This window comes from Juglans regia, chromosome 3 (genome assembly GCF_001411555.2).
Source record: "Juglans regia cultivar Chandler chromosome 3, Walnut 2.0, whole genome shotgun sequence".
NCBI classification, from domain to species: Eukaryota; Viridiplantae; Streptophyta; class Magnoliopsida; order Fagales; family Juglandaceae; genus Juglans; species Juglans regia.
Window position 1 is genome coordinate 30,959,194 of NC_049903.1, and position 21,262 is coordinate 30,980,455.

At 36.0% G+C, this 21,262-nt stretch overlaps 3 protein-coding genes across 3 annotated transcripts; 1 reads left to right on the top strand and 2 right to left on the bottom strand.

The window, feature by feature from the left end:
* Positions 1 to 1,782: 1,782 nt before the first annotated feature.
* LOC108979933 (L-type lectin-domain containing receptor kinase S.4-like) lies at positions 1,783 to 4,125 on the bottom strand. Its single transcript, XM_018950730.2, has one exon. It carries the CDS (start codon positions 3,944 to 3,946, stop codon positions 1,853 to 1,855), a length of 2,094 nt encoding a protein of 697 aa, XP_018806275.2. The 5' UTR covers positions 3,947 to 4,125; the 3' UTR covers positions 1,783 to 1,852.
* A 10,170-nt stretch (positions 4,126 to 14,295) lies between these two features.
* On the bottom strand, positions 14,296 to 15,006 carry LOC109010010. The gene has a single exon (XM_018990706.2). The coding sequence runs from the start codon at positions 15,004 to 15,006 to the stop codon at positions 14,296 to 14,298; it is 711 nt and encodes a 236-aa protein (XP_018846251.2).
* Positions 15,007 to 19,200: 4,194 nt separating this feature from the next.
* On the top strand, positions 19,201 to 21,013 carry LOC109010018 (putative methyltransferase DDB_G0268948). Its single transcript, XM_018990715.2, has 2 exons — positions 19,201 to 19,636; positions 20,171 to 21,013. Exons 1-2 carry the CDS (start codon positions 19,487 to 19,489, stop codon positions 20,813 to 20,815), a joined length of 795 nt encoding a protein of 264 aa, XP_018846260.1. The 5' UTR covers positions 19,201 to 19,486; the 3' UTR covers positions 20,816 to 21,013.
* Positions 21,014 to 21,262: the final 249 nt, after the last annotated feature.

Genomic DNA, 21,262 nt, shown 5'->3' on the forward strand with positions numbered 1-21,262 from the left:
AAAACCCATAATTTTAAAATAAATTATTTTAAATGAACTGTCTCGAAGAGGCATTATTCATGTTTCCGGTGAGAATTAAAAGTTCTTAATCATGCATATATTTATTATTGTTATATTTATTGTTTATGAATTTGCTGTGGGATCACCCTAATTAATTTGAAACGATTTTACTATTTATTTTATGTGTAATCAAAACTACTGATGACTCCTCCATTCAAATGGTGCGGTTTGTTGTCATACAAAGCAACGTGTAATGTAAAATGATATACACAATTATAAATGAGAAACAATTTTATAAAATAATTTATAAAAGTGTAACTATTATTTTTTTTTTTTATAAATATCCACGTTTTAAAATATCGTTATATAAAGGACATTAAAAATGGTTGTATGTGTTACAAGGGTTGGCAATTTGTGTTTAGGAATAATTATATGGGTTAACCTTAATCTAACTCATTATATAAAACCGGTCAAATCCTAAAATACGAACTCGACCCATTTAATTAATGGGTTACATGATACGACCCGTTTAATATGTTTAGTAATTAATTTTTATTGGATTAATATGCTCTAAGCACTTTATCTCGTTTTATATAAATAGGTTGAACTTATCCGTATACTTATTTTTTAACCTAATTAATATAATTTCATATATATATATATAAAAAAAAGATAACGATATAAATAATTCACAATTACAATTAGATTGATGATAAAATATTTTATTATCAATATCCAAACCTATAATATAAATGAAAACTATTATTTTTATAAAATAAAATTACATATTAACAAAAACGTCTAATAGTTTGAGATATAACGTAGTCAAATATTAATATTAATATCACAATAAAAAAATATAATAATATATATTTATAAAATTTAAAAATAAAATTTATTCATGATATACCAATGGATTACGGATTTCACCAATTAATCCGTTTATTAGTTGTGTTTTATTAAGTTAATCAATTTTGACTTAAACTTGTTTATATCAAACTCAATATCGCTTATTTCGTTTATTAATGATATGAAATTGACCGAACGTGACATATATTACTAGCCATACGTCGTGTTTCATGGTGATGTACATGATAAGCATGGACCGATCGAGTTGACTTCATTCACCATTTCATTAGCATATTAGCCAGAAATTTGTAGTTTTTGGTCTAAAATCATCATCATGTTTTCTCAAAAAGATATGGGCTGTTGGCGACATTTTGGACATGCATATCCACCTCAACGAGACAACACCCACTCACGTACACATCACCCTTTCACACGACTAGTCCACAACGCCAACAATTATATATTGGAATTTCTTGTATCGATAAGTCACATTTATAACTTCGTTTTCTTAATGAGATGAGTATGCTCCATTCTACAAAGAAAAGGAGACTTGCAGGTCTACGTGAATTTTAAGACTGTTCAAGCTAGCCAGCACCATATGTATTATGTAATGTCTTCTTGATAACTGGCCACTTACAAATCAGCAATTGTTTATGTCACAGTCTTATTAATGATGTAAATTTTTTTTTTTTAAGATGTAAGAATATTTTTCATAAAATGTGTAAATATTTTTTATAATATATAGAGAATAAGATTGTGAATAGTAACGGATGATCGAGAATAATTTTTCTTGCTATATTGATCTCTGTAAACTCCATGCATGTGAGGCTAAAATCATGAAAATCTACATCGTCGACAAATAAAGATCATGATCTAATTAACCCTCCTCCTGAGGAATTAGGGTTTTGAGAGAACTCAGAGTGCAATAATAAGGAAGGAAATTATGAAAAACTATAATGAACATTAATAATAATTATGAACTTATTTCCTGATAACAATTAAGCTAGCCAGTTTCTCCTCTGCCACTGAGAAGGGAGAGAGGAGAAGTAGAAAAAGAAGCACAACTAGCATCCATCTCTCTGTTCCTAGTGAATATGTACGAACTCGATCGATCAACGGACGTAGACGGAAACGAGTGCACAAAATCATCGAAACCCTCTGCAAGATGACCCTTGCCTCCATTAACGTACTCACCTGGCGCCTTCAAGTTGTCCGGGATCTCAACCTCTCCTTCCAAATAACTCACTACTTGCCGCATGCTTGGCCGTGCCATTGGCGTGTTGCTTGAACACATGAGCCCCAACTTCAGCACCATCACCACCTCAGCCTCCTCGTACTTCCCATTCAGCTTAGGGTCTATAACATCAAGGACCTTCCCTTCTATGAATCTGTCCCAGACCCAATCCACCAGAACTAACTCCTCGGGCGTTGCGCCCTGCTCAGTGGGCCTCCGGCCACAGGCAACCTCAAGCAACAGTGCACCAAATGCGAACACATCCGTGCTTGTCGTGGCCTTGCCTGTTCTAGGCAGCTCTGGTGCAAGGTACCCTAAAGTTCCCACCACCCGGGTCGTGCTGGGGTTCGAGCCGTGCTCGTACAGTCTAGCAAGCCCAAAATCGCCTAGTCTCCCGTTGAATTCACTGTCTAGCAACACATTGCTAGCCTTTACATCTCTGTGAATCACGACCTGTTCATAGCCCTCGTGTAAGTACAGAAGCCCAGAAGCGACATCCTTTATGATCTTCAACCTTTGTTCCCAATTGAGAACTGTTATTGGCTCATCGAACAAGAACTTGTCTAAGCTCCCATTGGCCATGAAATCATACACTAGAAGAAGATCGCCTCGCCTGCGACACCAGCCCAATAACTGAACCAAATTCCGGTGGCGAAGCCGACCGATGCTGGCTATTTCCGCCACGAATTCCCGCAGACCCTGTTTGGAATCGTGCGAGACTCTCTTCACCGCAACTTGGATCTTCGAATTTGGAAGCGTCCCTTTGTAAACTCGACCGAACCCACCTCGACCAAGTAGCTCTCTGTCTCGGAAACGTTTGGTTGCTTTCTTCAGTTCTTGATAAGAGTAACGATGTGGCCCAAGTTCAAGTTCCCAATCCTCGATTACGTCGGCGTTCTTTATCTTCCTGAAGAGGTAAAAGGCAGCGGAGATGGTGGATAGCAAAAGAACGACAGCTGAAACATAAGCCGCTACTAAAAGAGCTGTGTGCTTCTTCTTGGGTCCTGGTAGTGACGGTAGAGAAGAGAGATCAAGAGCTGCTGCTTGCCCGTTGATCTTGAAGCTCCAGCCCAAGATGCTGTGTGAGCTAGCGAGCAAACCCGTCGAAGCAGAGAACCCAACGAACATAAATTCTTGAAAGATCTGCGAGAGATCTACTTTAAATGACAAGAGTGGCTTACTGGGTTTTGAAGAAAATGGCGAAACCGAAACGTTGAGGACATTTTCAGCTGAATTGTAGTCGATCCAAGCTAGAATAGCAGTCCCGCTCTTGAGGTTAAGATCTTGTTTGGTTGAATCGCTACTGAAATATGCTGCGGGGGCGGAAGCGTTGGATTCTAAGCTATTGATGTCGACGCCAACATGGTTGTCGTTTATGTCTCCGAACTCGAGGTCTTGGACAGTGTCGAATTCAACAGCGAAGAGATGATTAGAGAAATTCCCGATGTCGCTGGAATTAAAGAGACCGAGGTACTGCCGAGGCAGAGCATTTAGATTCTTGGAGGTGGCGATTGTGAAAGCGAGGCCATGGCCTCCGAGCTTAGGATACTCGGGGACAATTGCAAAACCAAACGAGGTGGAGAAAGATAGAACTTTACCAGTGCTAGAGTTCTTGAACCGAAACGGCGAGTTAAAGAAGGCGTGGCCCATCAACCGACCGGTGTCGTTGGTTAACTGAAGAATGCCGGATTTCTGGATCTTAGCGTTGCCGTCTAAGGTAAAGTTGTCGGTGCCCACATCTTTGAATCCCCGAAAGAAGAGCTCGGGAGGCTCGGATGAAACTGGGATTGAAAGGAAGATAAATACAGAGAAGAATCTAAGCATCTTGGCCAGTACTGTTTGGTACGAGATTGATCGAGGCATTCGGAAATTGCATTTAAAAAAGGGTTGGGTGAGCACAGAGGAAGAAAGCGTAAGCACGGCTCGGAAATCAAATCGGAGTGATTTCCAGATCAGTAAAAGTGGTTGAAGGCAGGTTTAAATTTATGACAGGAAAGAGTGATGTGATTCGAAGAAGGAACTGAATACTACCATCTTATTTCCCTTCCAGCATGCAACTTAAATAAGTTTATTACAATTTTTTTTTTTTTTATAAAAGGTCGGTCTTACAAAATAACACATTAATTATATTTTATTTTATGGCACATTAGTTTTTTTTTTTTTTTTTTTAATGACAAATGGAGTACTGTAGAAACTAAACTACAGTAACGTATCCTAACGTTATTTGTTTTTATTTTATAATTTTTAATTTTTAATTTTTAATTTTTGTAAATTCAAGCGAGCTATGATGATAAGGGTGAAGCCAAGTACAGCAGTAGGTGAAGAGGTGCACGAAGTCAATTCCTCGTTGATTGAGATTGCGTTTAGACGCTTACTAGAGTTTAGATGATCTTTATAAATATCAATAGAGAAAAAGATATTTATAATTAGGAATTGTGTAATATTATGTAATTGTTTTTAAAAAAATAATAAAATATGAGATTTATATAAAAAAAAATTAATTTTTTAATAGTAAATTTTATTTTTTTTAAAGTAATTATGCGATATTTATATATTTTATGATTATATGTAGAATTACTTATGGTAATAAGTTGAGATAATAGAATAATTTTTATGAAATTTAACTAAAATAACTTAAATGCATTTGAATGTTAAGAACAATATTGACTATAGCCTAACTATTGTCAAGTCTAAATTTTGACTATATAGCTTTTGCCTAAAATGCATACCAATAGAGATATAGATCCATATTAGACTAGTCATCTCAAGGTCAAAATAATAATATTATATTATATATTTTGATAATAATTTTTTTATTTTTTTTAATATTTTTCAAATACACAAAATACCTATCATAAACCATTCAGCAACATTTCCATCAAAATTCAGTAAATGCAAAATATATTTGCACCAACATTCAGCAACCTTTGATCTATTTTTTGCAAATACACGTTCAACAACATTTGCACCAACAAAACAAAACATCTATACAGTAGCAGTACGTAGTCAAATTGCTAGCAATAGCAATACGAAAAATCAAAGATCATGTCGTTTATTAATGCACCATAGCTGTAGTTATTGCACCAACCCTTTAGGTCATGCAGACTATGCACCAAAGTTGCAGTTATTGCAGACTATGTATATGCACCAAGGCTACAGGTTATTGCAGACTATGTATATGCACCAAAGCTGTAGTTGTGTTCTATATATTCTTTTCTATCTATATTGTTATTTGGTCTTTGATGTCATGGTCATCAGGAACTGTAATTTTTGGTTGAGGGGAAGAACAACAAGAAATGCTTGGATAATTTTAGGAAGTTGTCTCCTCATATTGTAGACTATGTATATGCACCAAAGGAATATTGGAATTTAAGTATCTCAAAGTTGTTAACCATGGAATTTATGGATGGTGCACAAATAATGATGTGAAGATCATTTAAAGCTATCTCCTCATTTTTTTTGTTCTAATTTACTACTGGTTTAATATTTTAGCTGTGACAATCATGAACCTAAATCATTAGGTCATGCATTGACACTTCATCATGCATGACCTAAAGCTGTAGTTCTTTTGGATGATAAGCAAATGCATCCAACATATTTTCCCCCAAGTTAAGTGCATCAAAGTAGTAGTAAGGGGTCTAAGGGCATATTTTGGTGATAGATTACATCTAGTAGCAACCTGTCCCAAGGCACCCAACAAGAAGTTTACAAAATTTGAGGAATGAAATAAACAATCTGAACTCATGGATTTTGTACTTGACAAGTTAATCATAATAATAACCATCTCAATATTCTTGTTACACTGCACACTGATATTCACTTCTCTTGTAATCTGAAAACTTCATTTTATTTTGAACTTTGACAAATTTTAGAAAGATTTGTTTGGAAATACACTATAAACTAATATGTTCTTCAAACGTACAAATTCAAATCACTTCTACCCCATGTCTATTAATATAAAAACCACTTCGGCTAGTAATTACATTCTTGTTCTTTTTGGCAGAAAATTGGGTTTTGTAAATATGGACATGACATGTTCAGGACAAATCTTTGTAGAAAAACACGGACATGATCAAAAAATCAGAACCTAAAACATGGACATGATCACAAAAACATGGACATGTTCAAGACAAATTTTGTGTTCTGATCACAAAATCAAAACCTAAAAGACAATCACTAAAATACAACCTCTAAACTCGGCAAAATAGAACTAACAACAACAAAAATCAACACAAAATCAAGTAAGATCAAAGAGAAATTTTAGAAATTTTTACCCTTGCATATATTCAAATCGAAAAACACAGTCTAGAAGAGATAGTCTAGGGCTTTGGATTAAAGTTTCACAGAATGCGTCATAGCACAGGCCCGAAGGAAGCTAGCTATCGATTGATGGTGTAGAACAAACACAAAGGCTGGATGGAGAGAGAAAGGGAGAAAAAAATGAAAAAAATAGAGAAAAGAAGAGAAACCCATTGCTGGATGAAGCTTTACAAGAGAAAGGGAGAGAAAGCTGCTATCGGGCTCAAGAAAAAGGGAGAGAACAGAGAGAAAAGGTGTCGGGCTCGAGAGGAAGGGTGGGGAAAGGGGGAGAGAAGAGAAAAAAAGAGAAAAGGAAAGTGAGCGTGGGAAATTGATTACCGTTGTTGATTATTTGGGAATAAAATATGGTTTGATGAATGAACAATGCCTTTCTAAATTTGAAATTATTGTAGCTCAAAACTTAAGTTAAACATTTTTTTATGAGTCCAATGCATGTCATTTTGGCAAAAATTATCTATATTTTAGCCTTGGACTGGAATTTGGATAGTACAATGCCAGTGCTCTAAGATGAGTTTAGATGTGTTTATGGGATGTTGAAATGTATGGTTTCCACCAATGATTGATTAAATAATTTATTAAATATTTTAGTAATAAATAACAAAAATAAAACATAAATTCCCTCAATGCATGTAAAAAATAATTTCTCACTACTTTTTGTATGCAAATGTTTTCTTACTCGAAATTTTTAAAAGAAATTAAAAAAATATATATTTTAATTTTAACTAAGCCGTGGAGAAGAGTAATAATATTTTATTTTAATTAAAATACGTTTGGAGAAGAAGAAGGAAGAGTGAGAGAGAGAGAGAGAGAGAGAGAGAGAGAGGTGTTTCTATCATCACTAAAGACAAGAAAGAGAGAGAGAGAGAGAGGAAGTTAGAAATGAGGTTTGTCTACATGTTCCATCATGGAACAATCACATGTCACCAATCTGATGATCCCTCATGCGCATATCCAACTTATTCTCTTCCTTGTCACCTCCACAACCACACTTTTACTATCTATTGTAAGAATTGAAGGTAAAACAAAGAAGAAATAATAGAGAAGTAGAAAAATGATAAATCTGTATTAATTTGTGAATGAATTTACACGTATTGTCTACTCTATTTAAATACAAGCATAGGAGAGCACGATCCAAAATTTCAGCAGCTAATTGGGAATGAAAAAAAGAGTATAATGTCAACCAAAATCATGGTGGTTTTATTTGGAAAGAATGTGAATTATTTTCACATTGATGCTTGTCAATCACGGCAGTTGCTTGATCCTTTTCCTTAATATGCTAGTACAAATCCCTTAATTGTTGTTTAGTTTCCTTACTCCCCCTCAAGTTGGAGTGGATATTGATGACACCTAACTTGCAGAGAAGGTACTGAAATTGTACTGAGCCCAATGCTTTGGGGAACAAATTAGCTAGTTGTTGATTTAAGGACACATGGAATGTTTCAAAGATTCCATTATGAATCTTTTCTTGAATGATGAGACAGTTGATCTCTATATGTTTTGTTCATTCATAGAACACATGGTTTGAGGCAATGTAATGGTTGCATGATTGTCGCAATATAGTTTGATTGGTTTCGGATGTGATGCATTAAGATCTAACAAGAGTTACATTAACCAAGTGATTTCTCAACAAGTGGAGGCCATGGCTCTATATTTTACTTCAGTTGAGGAACGTGAGATAGTGATTTCCTTTTTAGTTCTCCAAGAAAGGGTTGATTCTCCAAGTAAATTACAATATCCAGTGACACATCGTCGAGTATCCCTACATAACGCCCAATCTACATCATAAGTGCACTTAGTTAGATTTTGCTATTAGCTTACAACAATATTCATTGTCTAGGAGATTGTTTAAGATATCATAATATCTTATGCACTGCGTCTAAGTGTGATGTTCTTGGCTTGTCCATGAATTGTCTCAACACTTGCACTAAATATGCCAAGTCTAGCCTGGAGATAGTTAAATAGATTAGCTTACCAACTAATTGGCGGTATGAGGAAGGATCTATGACGAGCTCTCCATCTTACTCACTAAGTGACAAGTTCTATTCCATGGGTATTATGCTTGTCTTTGATCCAAGGAACGTTGTATCTTCAAGTATTTCAAGTGAATATTTCCTTTGGGATATATATATACCCTTCACTGATCGGTCCGACTCTATTCCCAAGAAATAGTTTAGAATGCCAAGATCTTTGAGTTTGAAGTGATCTCCCAGATGATTTTTGAGTCTTGTGATTTGCTCTAGATCATTTCCTGCCACGATTATATCATCTACGTATACAAGCACATTGGTGAAACTATCTTTATGGTTCGAACAAACAATGAGTAATCTACTTTGGATTGAGTGTGCCCGGCATCAATGACAGTGGAGGAAAGTTTGGCATACCTTTTTCTCAAAGCTTCCTTAAGTCCATACAATGATTTATTAAGTTTGCAAACTTTGGTCTCCATTTTTTGTCTAAATCCAAGTGGAAGTTGCATGTATAAATTTTCATCAAGGTCATCATGGAGGAATGCATTATTGACGTCAAGTTAATGGATATGCCATTATTAAGTTGTGGCAAGAGCAAGAAGTGTACGAAAATGACCATCTTGGCGGTAGGAACAAAGGTATCAGTGTAATCGAGTCCTTCCTGTTGACTGTAATCTTTAGCAACAAGTCGAGCTTTGTACTGCTCAATGGAACCATTAGGATTGTACTTGATTTTGTAAACCCACTTGCATCCAATGGGTTTCTTATCAAGAGTGTGATGAGTCAATGTCTAAGTGTGAGTCAACTCAAGTGCATCAATCTTAGAACGCATAGCCTCTCTCCAATTGGGATCGTGCATGGCCTGCAAAAAAGACTTGGGCTCTTGTGCAAGGGAAATGAGAGTTGTAAAAGCACAATGTGTGGGAGATAAATGAGTGTACAAAAGAAAATTTCTGAGAGGTTGTAGAGTACCTGAGGGATGGAGCAATGTCGAGATAGATGATGGAGGGAATTGAGAAGGGAGAGCTTATGCAAGATGAAAATCACATAGGTAAGCAAGGGTTTGAGTGTTACGAGTGGATCTTTGAAGAAGACCACGCGAGGGAGACTCTGGAAGAGGTATGAGGTTGACGTTAGAAGATATGGTTGAGATGGGTGACGCATCAAGATGATCAAGAGTGACTGGTAATACAAGGGGTTGAGGAGTTAAAGGGAAATTGATCTTCATAAAAACTGACATCTCGAGAAACAAATATTTTATGAGTGGCTAGATCATAAAGACAATAACCCTTTTGACCGTAGGGATAACCTATGAGACACGTCAGTAGCTTGAGGGTCGACTTTAGAGGGAGTTTTTGTGGCTAAGTAGAAGCATAACACAAGCAACCAAATATGGGCAAATGGGTATAAATGGGTTGGGTGTTGTACAACTTTTCATGTGGTGATTTCCCTGATAAAAGTGAGGTAGGGGTTCGATTGATTAGATAGGTCGCGGTTAAGAGAGCATCTCCCCAAAACTGTTTTGGCATATGAGCTTGGAAAAGTAGAGTCTGAACAACATTAAGAAGGCGACGGTGTTTGCATTTTTCCACTCCATTTTATTGTAGTGTGGAAATGCAATTGGTATGATGAATGATGCCTTTTTTGGAGTAAAAGGAAGGAAAATTAAATTCAAACCCATTACAACTCCGAATGATTTTAACAATGAGATTCACAAAAGATTGTAACAATGAAGGTGCTTCAAACTTGTGTTGCATCAAACATGTCCATGTGCATCTCGTATAATCATCCACAATGGTAAGAAAGTACCAAACCCCACTAAGGATAGAACCCAATACCCACCCCATATGTCGACATGTAATAACTCAAAGGGTGCAACAAATGAAATGAGACTATTTGGAAATACAAGCCAAGTTTGTTTAGCCAAAGGGCAAATGAAACAAGGTGTGGAATTTGAAAAAGAAATGTTAGACACATTTTTGGACAAAATGGACAAGACTTTATTGGACAAGTGACCTAAGCGGCGATGCTATAACTGCGAAGTAGGGGTTGTGATAGACTTTGATGTTAAATACAAAGACTTAGATCTCTTACCATACACCAAGACCAGTGCACCCTTAGTGATCTTCCATACTCCTCTAGAAAACACTACTGTATAGTCGTTGTCATCAAGCTATCCCACAGAGATCAGGTTTTTCTTTAGATTTGAAACGTGTTTGACTTGTTGTAAAGCCCACACACCCCTGATGTGCACATCTCCCACTCCCACTGCAGCAATGCCTCTCTAATAGCCGCATACATCTTACCAAAATCACCAGCAACATAGTTATGCATGATCTCTCATGTGAGGTGCTATGGAACGAAACCCTTGAATCCAACATCTAATCATTAATCAGACTGTGCAGTACAAGGATTAGGGCATCCTGTATTTCTTCAGTCACTACATTCACAATGTCAATCTCAGCACTTTCCTAATTTCAGCAGTATCTCTTGATGTGGCTCGGCTTGTCGCAACTCCAGTACGTGACCTTCTACCCAAATCTTGTCTTTCTCTTGCCCCTATTCTTGGAGCTTGACCTGTCATGTCTCCTTCCTCGATTATCAACATTCAGGGCCAGTCCCAAACTCGAGAACTCACTAGAGTCTCTTCTATGTACTGTACCTCTTCAACGAGGATCATGTCACATACGTCACTATAGTTTAGTTTCATCTTGTCGGCTGAACTACTCACCGTCATCCTCATGGCCTCCCAACTATTTGGCAGCGATGTCAACATAATCAATGCTCTAGTCTCATCATAAAATTATATCTCTACAGAAGACAATTGATTTGTGATCGTATTAAAGTCATTCAAGTATTGAGCCATATACATACCTTTTGACATCTTTAGATTAAACAACTTCTTCATCAGAAGCACCTTGTTATTTGTCGATGGCTTTTTATACATACCTGACAAAACCACCATGAGATCCGCCTTAGTTCTCTCCTTAATAACATTGCATGCCACTATTCTGGACAAGGTTAGCTAAACAACCCCGAGAACCTATCGATCTAACATATTGCACTCAACATCGTTCATGCTCTTCGACTTCTTGATCTACATCCTCCAATACCCGAAGTCAGTGCCATCGAACTTCTCGATCCCAGATGCTTTTAATTTGTCTCCAACATTGTTCTCCTTCAAATCCGAACATTGGCTCTTGATACCAATTGTTGTGACAAACACACACACCAATGATGGCAATTGTAAACAAATAAGAGCAAGCAATCACACGACACATAATTTACATGATTCGGCAATGTGCCTACGTCCACATAGCTGTAGAAGTTTTATTAATCAGAGGAGATTAGAATCACACATTCTCAACTGACTCTCTCTAGGGCTTTTTCTCTCTCACAATATGCACTCGCACTTTTGCCTCTTTTGTTCTCACTTAAAGGCGAAAGCTACTGAAAACACATGTATAATAAATTAATGTCATGTAGGATCTGTTTGAGACAATTTGCAAGAACTTTGGAAAGCACCTTGTAAGGGATATTGCATAGACTAATGAGTCTAAACTCAGTAACCAAAGAGGGGTTATTTTTTTTTTTGGATTAGAGCAATATAGGTTTCATTAATAGGCTTGAAACCAGTCCTAGTAGTTAACACCTCCTTAACTGCAAAAATCAAGTCATCTCCAACCACATCCCAATTATCCTGATAAAAACCTGCTGAAAAGCCAACCAGGCATGGAGAACTAAGTGGGTTCATATCAAATACGACATCCTTAATTTCTGCTGTTGAAAAATCTCTCATCAGAAAACAGTTCATCTCCTTTAAAACCCTAGGTTCCAAATTTTCAATTGCTTCCCTTATCCCAGTAGGATGGGATGTACTAAACAAGTCCTTAAAGAAAGACTGGAAAAGTCTATTGATATCTTCCATTTTTTGAACCACATTGCCTCTATCATTTGACAACTTCTTTATAGTGTTAGCCTGTCTCCTTTGGGAAGAACATATATGAAAGTAGCTTGAATTTCTATCACCATCCCTTAGCCATTTTTGCTTAGCCCTCTGGCTCCATTTCAGGTCCTTTTCCTCTAGTAAATCATTAACCTCTTTCTAGAGCTCCTTTATAGTGTCAATTGAGTTACCAATATTAGCATCCTGCAGCTGTTGAATCAAGTCCCTTTTAATCTCCAATTGCTTCTTGTGATCCCCTCTCAATGTCCTGGCCCAAGAAACAGATTGGTTCTGCATCTGTTCAAACCACCTCTGATCTGGTCCATCTTTCCAGTCCCTTCCCCCCTCACTGATCTCCATGCCATGTCAATAAGCTGCTTGCAATCAGGTTTCTTGGTCCAGGCTGCCTCAAACCTAAAGACTTTCCTCTTTGTTGAGACTGACCCCTCATTGTTGAGGCATGAGACTAAGATAGGAGCATGATCTGAAGTAGTAACTGGAAGAACATAGTTGGTACTGTCACCAACAGACATTGCCCAAGAATTTTTGCCAAAAGCTCTATCTAATCTCTCCTTTGTGAAAGCTCTCCCTTCCCTCTTATTGCCCCAAGTAAACTTTGAGCCATTATAGCCCAAATCAGTCAGCTCACAATCAAAAAGTGTTTCTCCAAATCTTTCCATCTTGAAGAAAGAACTATTAGTAGCCCCCTCCTTTTCTTCATTGCATAAGACTTCATTATAATCTCCCATGCATAACCATGGGCATTGATTTGCAGGCTTGATTAATCTCAAAAGTTCCCAACTCTCCTTTCTTTTCTCCACCACTGGGTTCCCATAAAAACCCATGAACAACCACTTAGTCCCCACTTCTTCCAAGACTATATTTAAAGAAATATGGTTGTTCGAGTAAGAAGACAGATCTACTGTAAGTTCCTCCTTCCACATCATAGCTAAACCTCCACTTCGCCCAATACAATCCACCACAAAATTGCATTCGAATCCAATTCTATTTCTAATTTTCTCTATTTTTTCTCTCCTACACTTTGTTTCTGACAAAAACACCACCCTTGGGATCTTCTCTTTTACTAGGAGATGAAGTTTTTGAACTGTTCGAGGGTTCCCAAGCCCTCGACAGTTCCAAGCTAATAGATTCATGAGGAGTGGCAGGGCTGCACAATAGCCTCTGCCATTGAGTTTGGGACCTCCACCTCTTGGATGTTCTCTTGCTTTTTGGGACAGCCATACTTAGTAGCTGCCTTTGACTTCCTTTTCTTGTCAACATTAGACATCTCTGAATCCTTGTCATTGCTATCCATTTCATTGCCAACTCTAAGCTGGCCAGCACGTGCCCTTCTCTTCCATCTAGTGGATCCATGTGTAGCTGAGTTACCCCTCTGGTATATACTTGGGGAGAGAGTTGAATTACTAACCTGTCCACAAGTGTTTAGTTCCACCTCTTCAATTAAAACTCGATCCCTCCTTTTTTGTCCCTAGGGCCCCCCACTCAGAGAGCCTTGTGGAGTTGCATGCATTAAAGGAGGCGTATCTGCCAAAATTCCAGCAAAAACCTCAATACTAGACCTTTTGTCAACTTCCCTTATTAGTGCCTCCTTGCTTGTTGACTCAGCTGCCACCAAGCCCCCATTTGTAGGAGCTTGATGAGAATCTTGCAGCATTGAATTAGTTTCTATATTTACTCTTGTCCTTTTTCCTTTCCTAGCACTTGTCATGCTGTCAACTTCCCTTGATTGTTTGGAAGAAGAAAGCTTACCTAAAATATCTTCAGAATCCATCCCAGTCCCCCCTCGAGGGGGGATTTGCCTGAATATCCTCCCCTGATGTTGCTCCTTGTGATCCCTTGCCTTTTGTGAAGGAATCTCTTTGATTCTCCGATGAGGTCTCTCTCCGATCACCTTCCGACGAGCCTCCGTCTACTTCCCCTAACCTCCTGACATGTCCATTATTAGATGGCCTGAAACTCTAGGCCCTTAACCAGGCTCCATACTGAGGTGATAAACTGTTGGTTCGACTGGACTCCCACTCCAACTTTCTATAGTTGCCTGCCATATGATTGATAATGCCACAAGTATAACAAAAGTTTGGCAATTTTTCATGTAATACTCCCAGGGTAAGGAATCTGCCCCTGGCTAAAGGCTTGGTGATATCATGGAATATTTTGAAGCGTGTAAACTTCCCCCAACTTGAACCCCCTCCGCTAGTCTCCACCCTAAGAACTTGTCCCACAGAGTTTCCAAGCCTCTCCCCTGTACCATAATTCATACATGCAAAAGGTAAATCATGGCATTGGATCCAGAATGGTTCCTTCGTGAATTGCATTTCCTTAGGGAAAGCAACGTCTTCATAGTCAACAAGACAAATTAAGAACTTGTCAAAAGTCCATGGACGCCCATGCATGACCCTATTTTTGTCTACGTAGTATGTAAAAGCTATTAAGAACTTGTTCCTCCTCATGTCAGTAATATCTGCTTTGCCCTCTATTTGCCAGACTTTGATCAGTGTGTTTCTAAAAGCATTCCTATTGATCTCCTTGTCGGCCAAGACACATGCCATAATGCACTTCTTACTTTTCTCCAGAGTCCACCTCACATCCTCTTCATGAATCTCAACCTCTTGTTGCTCTCCCTCTGTCAACTTTAGCCTCTCACACAGATCAACAATATCACTATACATGCCTCCAAAACTCCACAGGCACAGCCCGAGAGAAAAACCTCTAGGTTTACCAAAGAAACCTAGAGAGAGAGAACCTCACTCTCACTCAGTGAAAGAAGGAGATCCTTATTCATATACTACACTTATTTCTTAATATTTCTTGATTTCATCTCACTTTATAAATATGACTCTTTTTATTATTTTTGAATTATCATTTAAGGTTTGTGAACTATATGGAAAACAGATGAGAGGTTTTATCCTCTAGACTTCATTGAGAAAGAAAAAACTTATTTAAGGTCTCAGTTATACTATTATATGCTTAATTAATTTATGTGACATGGAAATATCTAAAGTTTACATAAAACTTAATAAATTAGCTTACATACTAGAATGGAAGATGATATTCTAAAATATCACTTGATAGTTTCTATGAAACTAATAAATTCTAAATATTTCATTAAAAAAATAATAATGGATGGATATTATTTCATGAAATACTATGGTAAAAAATCTGAAACATATATTAAGACATTGTGTTTTTAGAATTTTATTTCTATGTGTATATTACAAATTATCGAGATCTAATTTTATATATAGTTATGCTTTTATGATTTTTTAATCTCAATGCATCTCACACTATTAAAAAATTTTATTGCAAATTATCGAGATTTAATGCTAGATGCAGTCGTAAAATGCGTAAACGCCACACGTATGCAATCCTTTTAACTATCATCCAGCTTTTATTTTACGTGGAAGTACTTTAATTTGATGAGGCCAATAAATTATTTCACCCTTTGTTAAAGCAAGCTATTCAACATACAAATATTATGAATTTACGAGATTTTACATATTGAATATAATATACATGAGGCGAAAGAGCCTTTAATTATTTGGACAATATTTATGGTAAAGCTGATCAATTATAGTTTTTAAATTCTAGGATAGGGATTCGTTGCATGATATTAATCAGTTTTATATATAAATTGTCTTCTATCAGTAGTACTAGGAGGACTAAAAACAATCGCCTGTCGATACATTATTAAAAAAAACGCACTGATAACAATTGATGCTGAAAAAAATAGTGACAGATCGAAAAAAGTTTAGGAGATTGAGAGTGACATAGACCCCTGATATAAGAAACGAGAATGTCCCGGAAACCTCGTATAAAAGCCATAATCTAGATACAAATAAATATATATGAACTCTACGATTCTCCAACAATTCTCTTAGAAGAATTATTAACTTTGATATCGGAGATTTTCCGGATCATCACTGAGCACATCTTTGTCTTTATGATCTCATGTAGAAACATCCCGACCTTGGTCGTAGGAACTCAGTCTAGGCATACTGAAATACATCCTTAATAATAGCCAAACCAAGTACCAGAGGTAGCAAGACAAGATATATTTGAACTTAATATCATAAATAAATTAATGAAGTTTTCTATTTACGTAACTATTACAAAAATACAAGGGATAAATATTTTTTTTATAAATAAAATAGTGTATATTTTCTTGTTAAAAAAAAGTAGACAAGATTGATGTTATGAACCTGATGTGGTGCCGTTTTGATTTGGAAGTCCTTCAACCATACGATGCGGTTCGATAGGATGTGGTGTTGTTTTATTTTTATTAAAGCCTTGCGTTTTGCTGTTAGAAGAGTTATTACTTATTTGTACTCATATAAATAGAGGAGGACGAGAGGAGAGAATTCATTCTGATTTGTTGTCTCTAGAACTTTCCTTTGGAGGTTTGGGAATTGCCTCGAATTAATTCCTGGAGCTTATGAATGTATGGATGTATGAACTCATGAGTGAATATGATCACAACCCATTTTCCTTACAATCGTTATTTTCTTTACATTTCTGCTACTTAAATTAATTACTGAGAACCATTACAATTGAAGTATATATGTTGCATCAAGCCAAACTTTGTAGGCTGCCTTGTACGTTGTCCCACATTTTATTGATGCAACATACTTCTTGCAGACAAAGAATCAGAATGAGTAGACGACGTCGTTCCACCTTTGTCAATGTAAGTTTCACCCAAGTTTTCTCCAAAAAGTGAAAGAAAGAATCGGAATGAGTAGACGGCAAGAGCAGAAAAAATGTCCTAGCGCCCTTCGTATAGCTTATTTTATTTTATTTTTTTGTTTCATGTGAGATTGGGCTAAACTTTTTTAAAGTTGGGCTTATAAATAATTAATTTATATGATTAAGATGATTTTTATTTTTGTAGATCAGGGGACGGCGCCCATCACTAGATGAATTCTTCCAAGTTTTGGGGTCGCCATGCCTCGCCTCTATTGACTATATGGGTCAGCCACTGAATACGGTAGTGTTCTCACAACAATTTTTTTATTTTTTAAAATTTCAAAACAATAATAATATTAAAATATAATATTCTAATAATATTTTATTCAACTTTTATCTAAAATCATCTTATTTCATCTCCCTATCCAAATCGTACCTAAATGTTCAACAAATTTGATAATTTATATTTAAAGTCAATTTGAAAATATAATATTAATATATTTTATGTTATTTAAAATTTTAAATGTTTAGACGAGATAAGTTAAGTTGCGAATAGTAATATTTTGTGAATCTCAATGATATGGATTTAACTTTTTTATGTTAAGATTAATTTAACTTTTAAAGTTAAAATAGGATAGTGATAAGGTTATTACTCTCCTACTACCCATTTACTACTTTTTTTGTATTTAATTTTTTTTTAATTTTTTATTTTACTTAATGGTTAAAGAAATGACTATTAATAAAATTATATATATTTTTAATTTTTTCTTAATGATTAAGGATATTAAAAAAATACTTAAAAGAAAATGATAAAAAAATAAAAAAACCTTCAAATACACTATAAGTAATAAATGGATAATAAGAGAGTAATAACTCTATTACCACCTGTTAAAATATATGAAATAAGTTAAGATAAGTTTAATTTTTTTATAAGAACTTAAAAAGATAATAGATTCTATAAATAATTAATTTGAGATAAATGATCCCACACCATATCCACTTCTTTATCATATATATCATTTTCTTGATATTTAATCTATTATCAATTTATCATTAATAATTCGTAAAAACATGTTCAAATTACTCTACAAATCAGTCACGTGAGTGAGTTTAAAATTGAAATCGAAGTGAATGACTTCCAACTAGTTGCAAGTCATGGAGTCCTCGATCGGTCTCAGCCCAACTCATCGTTCAAAGCTCAGAGCCAACCAAAACGAAGCAGAAGAAAAGCCGCTAGCTGCCAACCGTGAACCCCACATGTATGGCCATGCTGCATCTTCTGTTTCCAGAAGCGTCAAACCCCTTCAGTGGTTTTTTTTTTTTAATATAAAATAATGTTTTCTCGCACTTTTATATATTAATTATGCTTTTTTTTTTTTTAATAGAAAAGAGAACGGTAGCTCCAAATTTTTGTTGAATAAATCACTCGAAGAAAACCTAAACAACCAAATCTACTATCAAAACCTTACAATCAATTACTCTTATAATACCATACCATCCCATCCAATCAAAACCCAAGTCCAAAATTAAAATCTAAAATTTGGCAAATCAAGATAAACCAATCTAAGCAAACCTTTCACATGGCGGAGCTAATCATCGATACCCATGTGTACAATATTGGTGCAATTGGGTTGCAAAATAATAAATAGTGAGAGAAAAATTTGTTTTAAGGTGAGTTACAATATCATTTTCCTTAAAACAATATTCGTCCTATCAATAATGGTATTCACATGAGTTACAAACAAATTTACCTCCAAGATACAATGAAGTCCAGAATAAATTTATTTGTTTAACTGAGTTATGCACACACGAAATTAGAGCTCGATTACCTTCGAATTATGCTATTCAACTAAGAAATTAGAAATTTATTCTCTCGAGAACTAATAGATTCTAACAAATTTTGAAAAAATATTTTCTATGAAAGAGGTGTGGATCGAATCAAAACCCATGAATTAAATGAGAAGTCTCAATACCACTAAATCAGTTAAAATCTTATGGCTTGTAAAACAACACAAAATAACATAACTCACGTAAACTTTTCATAACTTCTCACTTTTCAAAATAATTCATAACTTTCAACATCAACACAAAAATATTATTAATAAATATAATATATAATTATTTAATTAAAAAAAATTTCCAGCATACAATTCTTCCACTCCTCCCTGCCTAGCCAGATAATTCGCCACTTTATTCCCTTCCTAAACTGATGGCCAATAATGGATTCAAAGCCAATAATAGCTTCTGCGTGTGGGGCCAAGAATAGAGTTCTTCGCAAAAGTTCAATGAATACCAAACTTCAAACGTGATGAAGTCGTGGTGGTAAAACTTCAACGTGTGGGGCCTCTTTCTTTATCAGCCATATATGCGTCTGCGTTCGCTGTAGTAATTATCGTGGACAGACTACGAGCAGAGAAATTAGATCCGTCAGATCTGAAAGCTTGGAGAAACACAAACACAGACACACAGATGGCAGAATTGTTCATTAAACAGGCGGCAGAGTATGCGGAGGGTCGGCCTAGCTACCCTTCAGAATTGTTTGAATTCATTGCTTCCAAGACACCGTGTCAAGATCTGGCATGGGACGTGGGCACCGGGAGCGGCCAGGCTGCTCGACATGTAAGTTTGCAGCCTTTTCCCTTTCCTCCCTCTAGAAGTTGCAACATCTTGTTGCCCTGAGAATGTTGTGATGATCCTAATTTGTATGATAATGTCAGAATAAAAATTAGATTATTATATCGAATTAAATTTTCCGAGTAACTGATTTGAAACAACTTCTACCAAGAAGATAAAGATCGAAGAAGAAAGAGATGAAAAATTAGCTCTGATTTTATTCAAAAATGTACAGTATATTTATGTCAAAAATATTCACTCTGTATCATTCATCCTAATCTTTTTACAATCGTTTGTTACAATTATATAAGACAAGAATAAAACTTCTATTTTAGGTTATACAAGTCAGGTTCCTATAATCATGCTATCGTGTGAAGGAAAGAATTAAGTTTTCCGAGTAACTGATTAGCAAATGTAAAAATAGTCATTTGAGAGAGAGGCAGAAGCTAGCAATTACTAGAGACATTGAATTCCATTTTAATCATTTGCATTTTGGGGACTTTTGATCTCATGCAACCACATGATCTCTCTGTTTTCCAGCTAGCTGGGATCTTCAAGAATGTCATAGCCACAGACACAAGCCCGAAACAGTTGGCATTCGGACCAAGGCTACCCAATATAAGATACCAACAGACCCCTCCAACCATGTCTGCAGCCGAGCTTGAACGCGATATTGCATCTCAATCAAGCATCGATGTTGTGACTATTGCACAGGCCATCCACTGGTTTGATCTCCCCATTTTCTACCAACAAGTCAAATGGGTACTAAAAAAACCTCATGGTGTCATAGCTGCATGGTGCTACACCACTCCAGAAGTCAATGATTCAGTTGATGCAGTCTTCCAACCATTTTATACCATCGCTGCAGGCCCTTATTTGGAGCCACCAATTAGATTGGTGGATGAAAAGTACAAGACAATTGATTTTCCATTCGAGCCTGTGGATGGAGCTGATGACACAGGGCCATTTGATCAGTTTGTAATCGAGAGATTGATGGATTTAGATAAGTATTTTGCATACTTAAGATCGTGGTCTGCGTATCAAACAGCTAGGGAGAAGGGTGTGGAGCTTTTGAGCGATGATGTGATTGAGGAATTTACGCGTGCTTGGACCGAAGATGGACAAGACCAGAAGGTTGTGAAGTTTCCAATTTATCTGAGGATTGGAAGAGTGGGGAATATTTAAAAAACCAAATGGCTAAACCATTTTGTTTCAGAGGAATTATGAATCAGTTTCCCATGTCAATAAGTGTGGCTTTCAGCCACGACAGAGGGCTCACTTTATATAGTTCATGATCTGTTGGACTGCTTCAAAACTCGCATTTATAGCGACTCCTAATTTCTTGATTTGTTGGTCAATAAAATATGAGATTTATTTGCGCCATTCTCAATTGTTTTTCTTTTCATGCAGCATTATTATTATTATTGAATCATCTAAAATTTATCGTTCAGATAATCCTCTTTACGTAGCACCACCACATAATATCACGTGCTTTAATTAAAAAATAGAAAAAAAATATTCAAATCAAAAGACTGTATCTCCAAAAATACAAAAAGAAAAAAAATTGAAATTCTTAATTACCTCTACCCTTTTGATTTATTTTTTAATAAACTACATGGTATTACATGATAT